The following is a 13,430-nucleotide window of genomic DNA, read 5'->3' on the forward strand; positions in this document are numbered from 1 at the left end:
TCAGAGACGAGGTCGAAGTTGATTGACTTTTTAAATTATGTTAAACCAAGATCTTCAATTCAGTAATACACAGAGTGTCGTCACCGATCGCAAATAATAAAAACTATTTAAGGCATTTCCACGCATTATAAGATGGGCTGTTTTACAGCGTAGTCATTTTAACTCCAGCAGGTGTTAAACCTTGCACTTAGTGTATATGTCTCATTTATGTAGATAAACTATACAAACATTTCCGCAAAATATTTAAAAAACACGATTGCTCTTGCTAAACTATTAGCAGCGCTACCTCGAGGCGGAAGAAGGAGTACGCGCACGCGCTGTCTCCGCGAGAACGCGCGCGGACGGGTAGTCGAAAGACGGAAGAAAGAACGCCGAAGCTAAACTTGTCAACTTTTGTCCAACGAGGGACAACTCTTAACAATGTTACAAAGGAAATTGTTACTTACTTCGTGCTTCGACTTAGTGCGCTAAACCAAAGCCTCCCCTAGCCCGCGTTGACTTGCAGTCACCGCTCTCATTTCGCCACACGACCGGGCGACTCCGCCAGTTCTCAAACAGGCACTTAGCCTTCCTTCAACCCGGCCACAAAGTCACTTTTTTTGATTGGGGTGTTCTCCAAAACGCCAAAGTAAACTGAAATATACCAAAATACGACCAGCTTCTTGTCTAAAAGTTCTAACTTGCGAGGGGGGAAGTTGGCGAGCGAGGCCTAGGCGACCGAGGCGGGTTACATGTGTGAAGACCGCGGCCGAGAAGCGACTTATTCGCCACGAACATGTCGGCCCAGGCTCAGATGCGAGCGATGCTGGACCAGCTCATGGGGACCGGGAGAGACGGTAAGCACGACCGTTGTGTGTGAAAATGGTCATTTCCAACGACAGGAGTTTATGGTGTGCTAACATTAGCCTCCGTGCTATGGAGTTTGTGTTGGTGCTAGCATTAGCTTGATTGCTAACAAGAACTCGCATGCTTTGCCAGTCAGGAGGTTATTTAGCTTCCACTTGTTCACGCCAAGTGTAGTCGCATAGTTGGATTTTAAAATATAGTTGAAACATTGTACGGTTTGTTTTGTCCCGACTCTGTTAGGGGCTTTCATTCATTTTTAGCAGGATCTTACACTGTAATTACGCTTGTGTGCGTGGCTCAACGACCAGCACCTAAATTCCAGTAAGAGAAATTGAATTGGTCAGCAATGTTTAGCTCATACATAAACACTCGTTTAAATAATGCAGCACATATAAAAACTAACCGCCGCACTGAGGAGGGATTAACATCATTTTAGGTCTAAAGAAAAAAAAAAGGGGAAGCCTTTAGTTGTTGCATATGGGTATATAATAAATGTGCAGTAAACTAAATATGCTACAACAATATTTGTGAAAATAGCGCAAAGTTATAAATGGCGTTTAGTGATTTAATGACAAAAGTAGATTATATTGGTACTGGGTAAATAATGTTGTAAAATTATGCAAAAGTATTTTAAATCTAGTAACTGGTGAATATAATATTGCCAGTGATGTCATGACACCTTCTACAGGTAATTGACTATTTTTTTTAAATTTCCTCTAATAGGAGACACCATGAGGCAGAGAATCAAATTCTCAGATGACCGGGTGTGCAAAAGTCACCTTTTGGATTCCTGCCCTCATGACATTCTGTCAGGCACTGTGAGTATCTCTCTCTTTCACACGCCAAACAGCTGTTGTCTTCGTTATTTTTCTGAAACTTTTAGGCAGATGTTTTGATTAGCTTGATTTTTGTTACAGCCCTTTGGAGGTGAACTAAAAAGATGTCAAAGTTGGAGCGCAGGACTCGTCTTTGTTGACCTGATGTTTGGATTACAAGTTCAATTTGGCAAACGTCATAATCCTGGAAATTACACAGAATAGTCTTAGTTGTTTGTTTTGTTTTGTTTGTTTTTTTAACAGCTAAACACCAAATCCTCTTGCAGACTTGTATTTCACATAAACCCTTATTTTTTTTAAATGAAGAACGAAACACTTTCTAGCAGACGAGCATATCAAACAAGATTCAGAGGTCATATTAGCCTTAAATTAACAAATACAAATACTACGTTCACTATAGCACCTGTGTTGTATCTAATATTTCTGTCAATGGTATCTTTCATGTACTTTTTTGTTCTGACCCGGTAGAGAATGGATCTTGGAGAGTGTGTGAAAGTCCATGACCTGGCCCTCAGAGCAGACTTCGAGATTGCCTCCAAGGAGCATGAATACTTTTTTGAACTTGACGTGAGTCATTAAGCCTACCATGGGAATATCACAAATACCCCCAAAAATATCCTATTAGCACCCAGTAAAGAGAAAATGTACCTGATGTAAAATTATCAGAGCGTGTCAGAGTATGAAAATTTAATAGCCATTCTACTCGTCTTTTACACAACCTCGTCGTCCCCATCTTCACTATTTTTCCTTGTGACCTCTGTCTAACTTGATCACCTGCCCTTAGACATGGAAGCGTCTATAGTGTGTCTGTAGTGAAACCTGTACAATCAAATGCCCCAAGGGCCTATGCCTGTAAAAACTATATACTTACCTACAACTTTGAAGTGAAGAATAGACAGCGCACACCACACATTTCAAAGCAGCACAATTAAAGCGTCACTATGTCCAACATCACTTATTAAAGTGAGAGCCATATTGTTTTAGACCTGTTATCTATTATACCATAGTCTCCTGTGATCAGTGACACAACAACAATCTCAAATAATGGTCAATTTCTAATTAAAGGTACTATAAAAAAAAAACTGAAGTACTTTGACACTCAGTGTTGGCAAAGTTCATTTTCTACGTGAACTAGATCAAAGTTCAGATCACATTTTTTAATGTACTTGTTCAGTTAATATTTAAAATAATCGTTGAAAAAAAGAACAAGTTCATCGTTTATTTATTTTCATTTCATGCCGTTGACCCATTACCGTCAAAATGCCATCATTTCCCCATTGTCACCCATTCATCCACACTAGTAGGCCACTGCAAATTTCCCCCTACAATCTCTGGAACATCTTGTATTTGACCTTCTAGGTTTTGCTGTACTTCTAGCTATACAATGCATTTTTGTCATAGTAAAGAAACCATCGCGGCGAGTTTACCTACCAAAAGATATTGTGTGTTGGTTTTCAGGCTGCTGAGCACCTTCAGTCTTTTATCGCCGACTGTGACCGCAGGACTGAGTTGGCCAAGAAGAGATTAGCAGAGACTCAAGATGAGATCAGTGCTGAAGTAACTGCAAAGGTGACACTTGTGGCTCTGACACCGCACCAATCAAAATCAACCAATTAACTGCTTTCATTGCAACTAAATCTCTTCTGCTTCGGTTAGGCTGAACGGGTCCACGAGTTGAACGAGGAGATCGGGAAGCTGCTTGCTAGCGCCGAGCAGCTCGGAGGCGAGGGCAACGTAGATGAGGCCCAGCAGTTGCTTGAAAAGGTGGAGAAGACCCGAATGTTGAAGAAAGAGGCCGAGGTAAGAAGACAGGATGACTGCTTTAACTCTAATCTGAATGTTGAGGTGCTTCTCAGTTACAATTAAATACAATGGTCTGCTATCTCGCCTGATTTCTTACAGGATATTTACAGAAACTCAATGCCAGCCTCAAGTTTTCAGCAGCAAAAACTGCGTGTGTGTGAAGTGTGCTCGGCCTATTTGGGTCTCCATGACAACGATCGGCGTCTTGCTGACCACTTTGGGGGCAAACTTCACCTGGGCTTCATTGAAATTCGTGAGAAACTGGAAAAGCTCAGGGTACGCCACATATGCAACCGACATGCTTTGGAATGTTCTGGAGCGTTTGCCAACCTTTATGGACCAAGGCACATATTTGAAATTCGAAAAATCTCACGGAATGCAAAAAGTATATAGACTTAAAGAATGTAAGAAAGATCAAGGCACGTTTATTTCAGTATGAAACTGATAAGAGTTTCTAGAATTAAATAAATCCACAGAGACCACTTCAGCAGATCTTTTTTGGGGCGGGGCTGACTTGCTATTATGGTCGAATTATATCGCGATAATAGCTGTTTCATATCAGTCTATCAACAGGTTTTTTTTTCCCAGTTGTTCAGAAGATGGTGGTGATTTTAAATGGCAATTTAACATTTTACCTTTAATAAGAGATCAACATGTATTTTTACCATGAATATTTTTAATAATGATATATGTTATGTCTCTTCCTGGTCCCATTTGTAATGCAGAAAGCAGTTGTGGAGAAACAAGAAAAAATGCGAACCAGACGCAGAGAGGAACGAGAACGAGATGACGAACGGGATAGGCAGTGGGATGTGGAACGGGAACGCGAGCGGGAGAGGGAGAAGGAGCGGGAGAGAGAGCGAGAATGGGAGCGAGAACGAGAGCGCAGGAGGTAAGACGTCCCCAGCTCTCTTACCTGTCCTGCCATCAGGTACAATAGTCTTTATATGATTGTGTTTCCATCCAGGTCGCGATCCAGAAGCGGAGAGCGATACAGGTACAACTGCTAACCCACCTTTTGAGGAATTGGATTAGTAAAATACTCACGACCACCGTGAGATGTCTGATCCCTTTTCCCATGCTCAAACGTAGGGATGGAGGCAGTTCGTCCTCCCACCGGTCAAGACGCCACCGCTCCTCTCGTTCTAGAGAGGAAGGCGGGGACCGGGATCGAGAGCGAGAGAGGAGGCATCGACACAAGGACCGACACCGCTCACACTCGCACTCTCACAGGCACAAGCGAAAGAGGTGGGACAACCGTTCCTTGCAGAGTGGAACCTTAGCCAGACATAATCCAAGTAGGGAATAGAAGAATATTATTGGAATGCAAATACAGCTCATATAAAAGATTGAGACGAGCCAAAATCACGATTTTAAATTTCGATTTAACGTCCAGCCCTACTCGATATTTATTCATTTATTTATTTTTAACTCCATCCCACTTGCAACCTTAATGAGCATAATTAAAAAATGTATGGATGGTTGGATGTTCCCAACAGTTGTCTAATTGTAAAGTGAGGATTAAATTGTGAAGAGACTTCCTGCACGCTGCATGTACACAATCTCTGAACTTTATAGGCACATTTTATCATTCTTTACTGCCAGAAAAATGTAAAACAACTAACTGCTGCTTGTAGTACAATGCAAAGACATCATTAATGGAAGCACTAAGCGGATGAGTGAGTTTACAGTTTTGTGGTCATTACAAACTGTTAAATTTGAATGTTGACTCTTCCATTTTACAGTTAGTCAATACAGGGACCTGCGTAATATGTTGTTACATCTTGTTTAGTTCCATTTCACTTCCACCGTTGTCACATTTTCCACTTTAAACTACACCTTTAAACTACTCACTGAGCTGAGGTAACGTGTGGTGAGTGACATGGCAGCAGCTCGGTTTCTGGATTCAAGTAAAACAGCAAATGGATCTTATCTACAGCAACGCATTAAACGTTTCCGGTGGAACGCTCAGATGGCAAAATGGTTTCCGCTGGCATTGTTTTACAAGTAGGGGTGTTCCGATCAGGGTTTTATGGAGCTAATTTGGATACGGATCAACCATGAGTTAGATCAGCGGACACAGATTCCAATAATCACATGGATGAGCTGTACGTTTTAGGAGCGCTCACTAGCGATGTATTAAATCAGATTTAAGAAAAATGTCATGTCATTATCCACACAGCTTATCCTGAACTGGGTCGCGTGAAGGTGCTGGAGCCTAAAACAGCTGACTACGGGCGAAAGGCGCACTACACCCTGAACTGGTCGCCAGCCAGTCACAGGGCAGACATAGACACCGTCACTGAGTGGGAACTGAACCCACGGTGTCCGCACACAAGTCATGCGAATGTACCACAACACATCAATGACTTTAGATATAAGAAAAATATTCTTTCCAAATTTCTATCTTCCATTTGATGTAGCACAAAAAGCAAATACATATATTGTGATTTGGTTACTGGTTTGGTCTGTAACATGTCAGAAAATAGAAAAAATAATGATTGTTGTTTTCCCGAAATAGAAGCAAATGTTTGCCAAGCCGGAGCTATGCAGATGAAACAGGCATTGTTGAATTGTGGGCCAGAAAATCTGATTGCACTTTGTAAACACGTCTCTAAAAGTGCTCGTCTTCCAACAGGTCTTCCAGAGAAAGATCATCGCACACCCGTGACGTCGAGCCCTCACTAGGTCAGGAGCGGAGTCAGGAGGGCGCCTTGGAGGAGTGGCGTAACAACAGGGCGGAGTACAAAGACTGGGAGGACCGTGAGAGGTCCACCTCCCCAGATATGGGGAGGGAGCGTGAGCGATCCCTGTCCTTAGAGCGGGACCGGCATTCCAGCTCCGAGGAGCGGGAGTCAGGAGAGATTTGAAGAGGACAGAAAGGGGCGGGGCAGAGCACGTCTCTCAATGTCAATCCATTGTATTGTTCAAGAATTATCGAGAAATAAGTTCATGTTCAAAGTGGCATGTGTACATTAGCAGGGTGGCAGGTTAGCGCGGGAATGAAGGGATGTTGGCAATCTTATAGACAGAGCAACTTTTATGACTTTGAATTTCTTAATGCCAGGTTGTTTTGACAGTGAGGGGAGGTATCTTTAAATTTGCTCATGTGCTCATTTCTTTTTAGTCATTAGTTCAACTTGCAATTTTTTTCTTTATTTTCCCCCAGTAGGACGATTAGGTTGCAGCCGGTGTGGCTAGTTGTACAGGGTTTGGAAATATTAATGATGCATAACCACAACAGTACATTTTGATCTTGGAATAGAATGACAGAACTTTTGTTTACTGACCTCAAGACATTTGGAAAATCTGGAACTGGCATTGAAAATTGGCCCTTAATTTGAGATAAAGATGTTTGAAAATTAAACTTGACGAGTCATCAATCTGCTACTGCTCATTGTCTGACACGACATGATGTGCATGTTTACGTCCCAACATGATGTTTACATCCCAACATGAGGCAGGGGGGCGCGTGCGGTCTGCTAGGAGTGGTGAAGGGGCTTCTATTTTGCTGTGCTACCATAAAGTGTAATAAACTTTCTGCTTAATATGCAATGTGTTACACAGACTTCTGTCTGCTACACTTTTTTCCCTATTAAGAGTCCATACCACGTGTACATTTAGTTAAAACGCTTTTGTGGGGAAGTTAAAATGGGTCAACGAAAACATTCCTTTATTGAAAGAATTTGAAATGGAATGATGTTCAACTTTCCGGGTTGTGCCATTTATCACCTTATCATTTGAGGAAATGGAAGTAAGTGCGTTTTCTGGACAGTACATGACCTAACTGAGTGTCATGGATGCACGATGGTGATGCTGTACTGCTCATTTTGGCCTCACGGTGGCAGTGAGTTCTTTAAAAATGAGGGAGACGTGATGACGTCACGCTCATTTAAAAAAGCGCGCAACGGAAAAAATGGCGCTGAGGCAACGGGACAGCAAAACATCGCACGCTTGATAACTTTGTAATAGTTACCTCACCATGTCTTTACTGAAACCTTTTAGCAGGCTTCCTGCTTTGAACACTGCTAGCATATTGGTAAGTCATACCTTAGAGCTTTATTTACGGTCAAGAATGAAAGTGAATTATGTCCTTTTTTATACGTCGACCTCACAGATAGATACGAGTGTAAACGTGCATTGATAATGGTTAAAATGACACGCTAGTGTTGAATACATCGTCACAGTCCTCAAAAGAGCGGTATTGTGCATGCACGCTGACAGTAGTTCAAAAGATAAGCTAATGTGTTCCATAGATGAGGGGTCATCAATCTGGTGTCCGCGGGCATCCTCCATGGCCCTCATTAGTAGCCCCCGGGCCAGTTCAAAAGTTTGCTCGCCAGTGATGGGTCATTGTGATTTTCTTCGAATGTTGTAGAAGTGATCATTTAAATGTATAAACACCGCAGATATTCATGGAAATAAATTGTTGCATAATAGGTAGTACAATATGCAATACAAATCTGTTGTAAATGCAATAAAAATGGCGTTGGAACAGTCTTTTCTTTGTGTTGAATTTCTTTGTGCTGACTTTTGCTTTTTTTCCCTTTTCTTTTTCAATTCAGCTGGTGGAGAGAGAAGAAGATTTTCAGCAGAGATTAGCTGAAGTTCTGGTGCAGGAGACGGTAATCACGTTGAATGTGTGAGTCGTGCTTTATCCCCCAAAACTGCTGATTTTACTAGAAAAATGTATTTTAATAGCCGTTTTGGAGTCTCTGGCTTACTGAACTGTGACAGTGTTCCGATTCAATAAAATGAGCCATCATCGCCCTCGCAAGGAACTAATTGTTTTATGCTGCGTTAGTTCTATCCTGCCCAATGGACTGTATTTATATGACTGCTTAGCAGCAGTGGGGCCACTTTATATGATCCCGGCTGATGGCGGCTTGCAAATGCACACTGCAGAGTGCCCCATTGTGCATAATTAGGAGTTCTCAATGTCTTGTTCAAGGACATATTAAGACACTCTCTCCTCCTCCACCTCCTGAGCTGTGGCCCTACTAATGCCTAAGAATCGTCAAGTGGGTTTGTATCGGTCACTGTTGGAGGTAGAGGAGCGATGTAATTCTCTTCCGTTGGTGTTCAACTGGACTTGCCTGTTTTATGATACTGATATTTTGCAGTCTGTAGTCATAATTATCAATGATGTTTCTAAAACAGGAGACTAGCAAAGAGTCTGCCTCTGCCCTTCAAGAACCAACACGGTCGCCCAAAGATAGACTTAGTGGTTTTTATCATCAACCTCACCTCTGAACTCAGGTACAGTATGCCTTTAAAAGCATCTCCATATATGTGTTCTAAAAACATACACAATATATACAATAAATTACAGATGCAATTAGAGGTGCCAAAATGAATCAATTAATCAACAATGTATTGATTATCAAATGAGACTATTTTAATACTTATGTAATCGTTTAGAGCAATTGATTAACTTAAAATTGTCCAAATTCCCTGATTTCAGCCTCACAAAAATATTTGCTGTAGTCTTTCATGAAAGCAGTTTTTTTTTATTTAATCAAAATAAGACATTTGTAAACATCTACTTTGAAAAACATTGACCGAACCAGTAAATGGATCGGTTTAAAAAAGGTTGGTGAGTACATCAGTCTCTCTCATGTAATGTTGTTTTAATCTCAAAACAATACAGAATGAAACAGTAATTAGGAAAATTTGTTTTTAGTACAATTTGATGCAAAATACAATTTTATCAGATTGTTTGATTAATCGATTCTGAAACGCTTCAATCGTGATGATCCTAAATCAATTTTTCGGACTAAAATTTGTAATTATTTGGGTTTAATTGAGTGTGATACCCAGCGCATGGTGTACCAGTGCTGAGAATGTCTGCCTCACTGAGGTTCTGGGTTTGACTTCCCGTGTGGAGTTTGCTTTGTTTTCCCTGTGCCTGTGGGGGTTTTCTTCGGGTACTCCGTCTTCCTCCCACATTCCAAAATGCCACGTAAAAAGGCCGCAACCAAGATTCATACCCAGATCATCAGAATTGTCAAGCAGATACATTCAATACTTATTTTTCACTTTTTAAAAAAAATAATCAAATGTCAGTTCAACTATCTCTAGGTACTTTTGTGTAGGTCTTAAAGTCATATGACCATTATGCATAATTTGAACCACACTTGAGATGGTTGCCTTCACCGCTTTCTTTTCTTTTTTTGTCAGTCTGCAGTCTGCCCGATCTTCCCTCAAGTATTTGGACCCGGGATATTTCCTTGGAAAAGTCTGCTTTATGGCTACCAACGGTACGCTAAAGGGCTTGACACTATTTACAGTTACCCACTTTTCTGCGTACTTGTTTGCAAACGACCAAATTGAAGCTAAACATTTTGCTGTGTGTCTTTTTGTGACTCGTAGCACGCAACGCCACCGTCCCCCCGGAGCGCCTGGACGCCCTCAGAGAGTTGGTTTCGTCATTACACTGCACGCTGCTCTTTGCTGAGGATCAGGTTGGTGACAACTTTTCAAATCCAGAATGTGTCGGAGGCTTTTCTGTCATGTCTACTCAATCCTGGAAAAATAAATACGGCTTTAAAAGGGCCGTTGGACTGAAAAGCATACATGATAAAAATACATGTAGAATCATCCCATGACATATTCACAGTTGCCCCTGCATTTGATTCTTCATACATTGTAATTAAGTATACGAATGTTGTTCAATATTACGGGATTTTTTTTTGGGGGGGAATCTGTTATGAATTAAGAATTTTGCCATTTTGGTGTATGTTATCTGCAAAGATAAGCAGAAATCCATTAAGACACCAACATGGAGACACTTTTATTTTTATTACTTTATTTAGGTGGTCCACTTCCAATAATCTAATAATGCCTTTATTAGTCCCACAATGGGGAAATTCGAGATTCGAACCCAGGCCTCCTGGGGAGACTGGGTCCTGAACGCGGCGCCTTAGACCACTCGGCCATCCTGGCAGCCAAAAATTAAAATTCGAGATTCGAACCCAGGCCTCCTGGGGAGACTGGGTCCGGAACGCGGCGCCTTAGACCACTCGGCCATCCTGGCAGCCTAATCTACAGAAGATCTGACCCCTCCCAGGTCTCGAGTTTGACCCCTGTCCTTCATATTAGCACGAAACTCAAGTGTCATGACATTTGTGGACGTTTTGCTTGATAATGGTTTGAACTCCCAGCTTTGTTTGGTTTCTGAGGCAGATAGTTACTGAAAATTTCAAATTTGAAAAATGCACTCCGAATAGTTCCACATTGGTGGTTCTTCTGACTTGAATTCTTACATATTTTGGACATTTACTGACAGATATTATCATTTCTAATGTTTAGTCGCCTAGTATCTTAACATTAGGGTAACGTAGGCGGGAAGTCTTCAAGAGGCTCGATTCTAAAACAAGAAAGGGAGAAAGACAAGAAATGAGCGAATGCATGTTTTGCTCCGTCCATTTTAGTTTCTCAGCTATGACACCCGTCTTAATATTTCTCCCCTGCAGACGGCAGATGGTGCGACCAACGCCTCAGAGAGGTTGCTGACCATCCTGAAGGTGGCGGCCGGTCTCGTTCCCATGACAACGGCACTCTATCTGTCCAACCTGACAATGTGCACCGTGCCCTCGGAGACTAATGAAGTGGATTTTGATTAGTTGGCGCCACCGGACTGTCATGATCTCTGACTCAGAGACGTCTATGTTCTCTGTAGTTGTACTCTGCCATTAGGGTCCTGTTATTTATTTACGCAGTCTCTCCTCTTCTCATCTCGGAATTTCACTATAATCCAATACAAATAATAAGGCTCAGTTCTGGATGTAGACTGCACTCATCATACTGTGAGACATTTCCACTTGGTTACCCAATTGAGCTTAATGTCAAAACATTAATAACACCTCAAAGTATAATGCAGTGCCGTTCTCAAATAAGATTGTTTAGTGGGTATGTATTGCTGTCCAATCTGTGTCCAGCAGTTAAATAGAACATGTAAGATCTTATTTCAACTAGCTGATTTCTTTCTGTGAAAGAGGCTTTAAATGATGTCAAGTTTTTAACCGCAGTGCAGCGGTGAAGGACCCCGAGGGGGCTTGTTGATAACTGTCTTTGTGCCCCGTGTCACGTCTTCAGCTGGCATTGATGCATGTGCGCACTTACTATTAATAGGTTGCCGTCATGGCAATTATCCGTCATTCATGTTCATGGGCATTTTTGCATCATGCTGCAAGACATTGATGGAATTTTACTGCTCATTTCAAACTATTTGCTCTGAAGAAAAGAAAGAGAAAATGGCATATTTAAAAGCAGAATTTCATAGAGCCCAGCCTGACTTGTTGACTGTTAACTGGAACTGATTGACGTAAAACTATCCTATTCCCTCCCGTTTAATAATCACCAAAATTTCAGTGCCTCGTGAATCTGCACAAAGGTGGAATATTAAAACCAAAATGTCATGAAAGGTGAAAATGCAAAGATGAGAATATAAATTCTAATATTAGTAGGGAAGTGAACTTGTCTGCAAATCATTAAAAATAACCGACTCATTGAAATTACTGCAATTTTGGTCAAGCTCCATTTATAAATGTCAACATAACATAATTAAATGCCCTTTCGCTCAAATTAGTCTTGTCCTTCTGTTTGCTCAATCTGGAATTCTTTATTGGTACTGATTGTGAGCAATAGCCGCATTCACTATCGTGGTCCACATACGTTTAGTCTGCCCAAACTTTCCTGGAGGGAACTTAACAGAAAGATTTTTGGTTTGGTTGTTTGTTTCTCTGTTGTAACAATGCATATTGCAAATTTTTTACTGCTGGCCGAGTTTTCCCTTTAAATGATGCAATATGTACATGCAATTGTGGGATGAACTGGCTCCCAAATTATTTAAAATTGTCACAATCTCGCTCAGATATTATGGAAGATATATTGGCAATTTGCTTTATAGAGCAATACATTAACACACCATAGACACTATTTCCTAACATGCTAACGGTTAGCATGCTAATATAAAGCAAGACACAGTGCGACTTCCTTGTGAGAAATTCTGGAAAAATATGAACGTGAAAAATATCCCTAATTAGCTGAATATTTATGCTGGAATGTGGAAGTTGGCGCATGAACCAAAAATACTTGGTCATAAATTCAAATTACATTGCCACTAATGATGGGATTTGTTTTTAGATATTTGAATGGCATCAGATATTAAACTGCAGTGCAGTGAGTGAGGACCCATGAGTGGGGCGCTTGTGCCAGGTGGCACATGCGCTTCCTGCGCTGATGCATGTGCACATTCACTATTAATAGCTTATCATCATGGCAATTATTCAAGTTCATGTACGTGGAGTCAGACATGGTGGCTGGAAGAATAATGGTTGTGGAATGTTGCTAATGGTGTCAGCGTTTATAATATTTGGAAATGATCCAACATGCCACGAGTTTTATCAAGGCATCTTGCTTCCAACAGGAGCCTTGAAGGAAGTTGTTTATTGTGATCTCAAAAAGCAAAATTTGTACTGCTCCTTGATGTCTGGAATTAAGACTGATGACATTGCAACTTTTTTTTTAACATGTCAATCATTCAACACTGATTAGCTAACAATGGAAATAGCAGAAGACTGCGAGTCTAGTGCTGGGTTTTTTTATCTGTTGGGTTTCGCTAAGTCGGCAGTTTTAGAGTAAAATGAAATTATTTTTTTAACTTTCTGTCTCAATTCCGATAAAAAAAATAAAAAAAACAAGCTTTCTTAAAATGTTTTTATTTTATTTATTTATTTTTATTTGCCATGAATTTGTGTCTTCAATTCGGACAAAGTGTTTCAAACAAAGTATTTGACCACCATTTCTCATACAGCAATGCAAGTTGAGCTCCTTTTTAGTCATTGTTTTTAAAAATCTTAAATTTAGCAGCGCCCTTAAACCTGCCAATTCCCCTGACTGGGGTAAAGTTTGCATCCCGTCAATCAATACAGTCAGACTTGA

General features: G+C 40.9%; 2 protein-coding genes across 2 annotated transcripts; both read left to right on the top strand.

Moving 5' to 3' along the window:
* Positions 1–4: 4 nt before the first annotated feature.
* Positions 5–6,852, top strand: LOC148332274 (putative RNA-binding protein Luc7-like 1). Its single transcript, XM_088302619.1, has 10 exons — positions 5–836; positions 1,570–1,664; positions 2,151–2,249; positions 3,141–3,251; positions 3,339–3,482; positions 3,585–3,761; positions 4,211–4,377; positions 4,453–4,482; positions 4,578–4,733; positions 6,124–6,852. Exons 1-10 carry the CDS (start codon positions 776–778, stop codon positions 6,353–6,355), a joined length of 1,272 nt encoding a protein of 423 aa, XP_088158745.1. The 5' UTR covers positions 5–775; the 3' UTR covers positions 6,356–6,852.
* Positions 6,853–6,945: 93 nt separating this feature from the next.
* cenpm (centromere protein M) lies at positions 6,946–11,157 on the top strand. Its single transcript, XM_088302541.1, has 6 exons — positions 6,946–7,524; positions 8,051–8,127; positions 8,646–8,744; positions 9,666–9,745; positions 9,858–9,949; positions 10,961–11,157. The coding sequence occupies exons 1-6, from the start codon at positions 7,468–7,470 to the stop codon at positions 11,108–11,110; spliced, it is 555 nt and encodes a 184-aa protein (XP_088158667.1). The 5' UTR covers positions 6,946–7,467; the 3' UTR covers positions 11,111–11,157.
* The last annotated feature ends 2,273 nt before the right edge of the window (positions 11,158–13,430 follow it).

The sequence above is a fragment of the Idiotropiscis lumnitzeri genome, chromosome 8 (genome assembly GCF_059441095.1).
Source record: "Idiotropiscis lumnitzeri isolate Australia: NSW breed Sydney's pygmy pipehorse chromosome 8, RoL_Ilum_1.0, whole genome shotgun sequence".
In the NCBI taxonomy this organism is placed as follows: domain Eukaryota; kingdom Metazoa; phylum Chordata; class Actinopteri; order Syngnathiformes; family Syngnathidae; genus Idiotropiscis; species Idiotropiscis lumnitzeri.

Excerpts from the sequence above, each read along its gene's own strand:
- cenpm (XM_088302541.1), top strand. The coding sequence starts at position 7,468 with ATGTCTTTACTGAAACCTTTTAGCAGGCTTCCTGCTTTGAACACTGCT. Across the intron at positions 8,128-8,645 it reads ACGGTAATCACGTTGAATGT|GAGACTAGCAAAGAGTCTGC; the intron begins GTGAGTCGTGCT and ends TTTCTAAAACAG. Across the intron at positions 8,745-9,665 it reads AACCTCACCTCTGAACTCAG|TCTGCAGTCTGCCCGATCTT; the intron begins GTACAGTATGCC and ends TTTTTTTGTCAG.
- LOC148332274 (XM_088302619.1), top strand. The coding sequence starts at position 776 with ATGTCGGCCCAGGCTCAGATGCGAGCGATGCTGGACCAGCTCATGGGG. Across the intron at positions 1,665-2,150 it reads ATGACATTCTGTCAGGCACT|AGAATGGATCTTGGAGAGTG; the intron begins GTGAGTATCTCT and ends CTGACCCGGTAG. Across the intron at positions 4,483-4,577 it reads AGAAGCGGAGAGCGATACAG|GGATGGAGGCAGTTCGTCCT; the intron begins GTACAACTGCTA and ends GCTCAAACGTAG.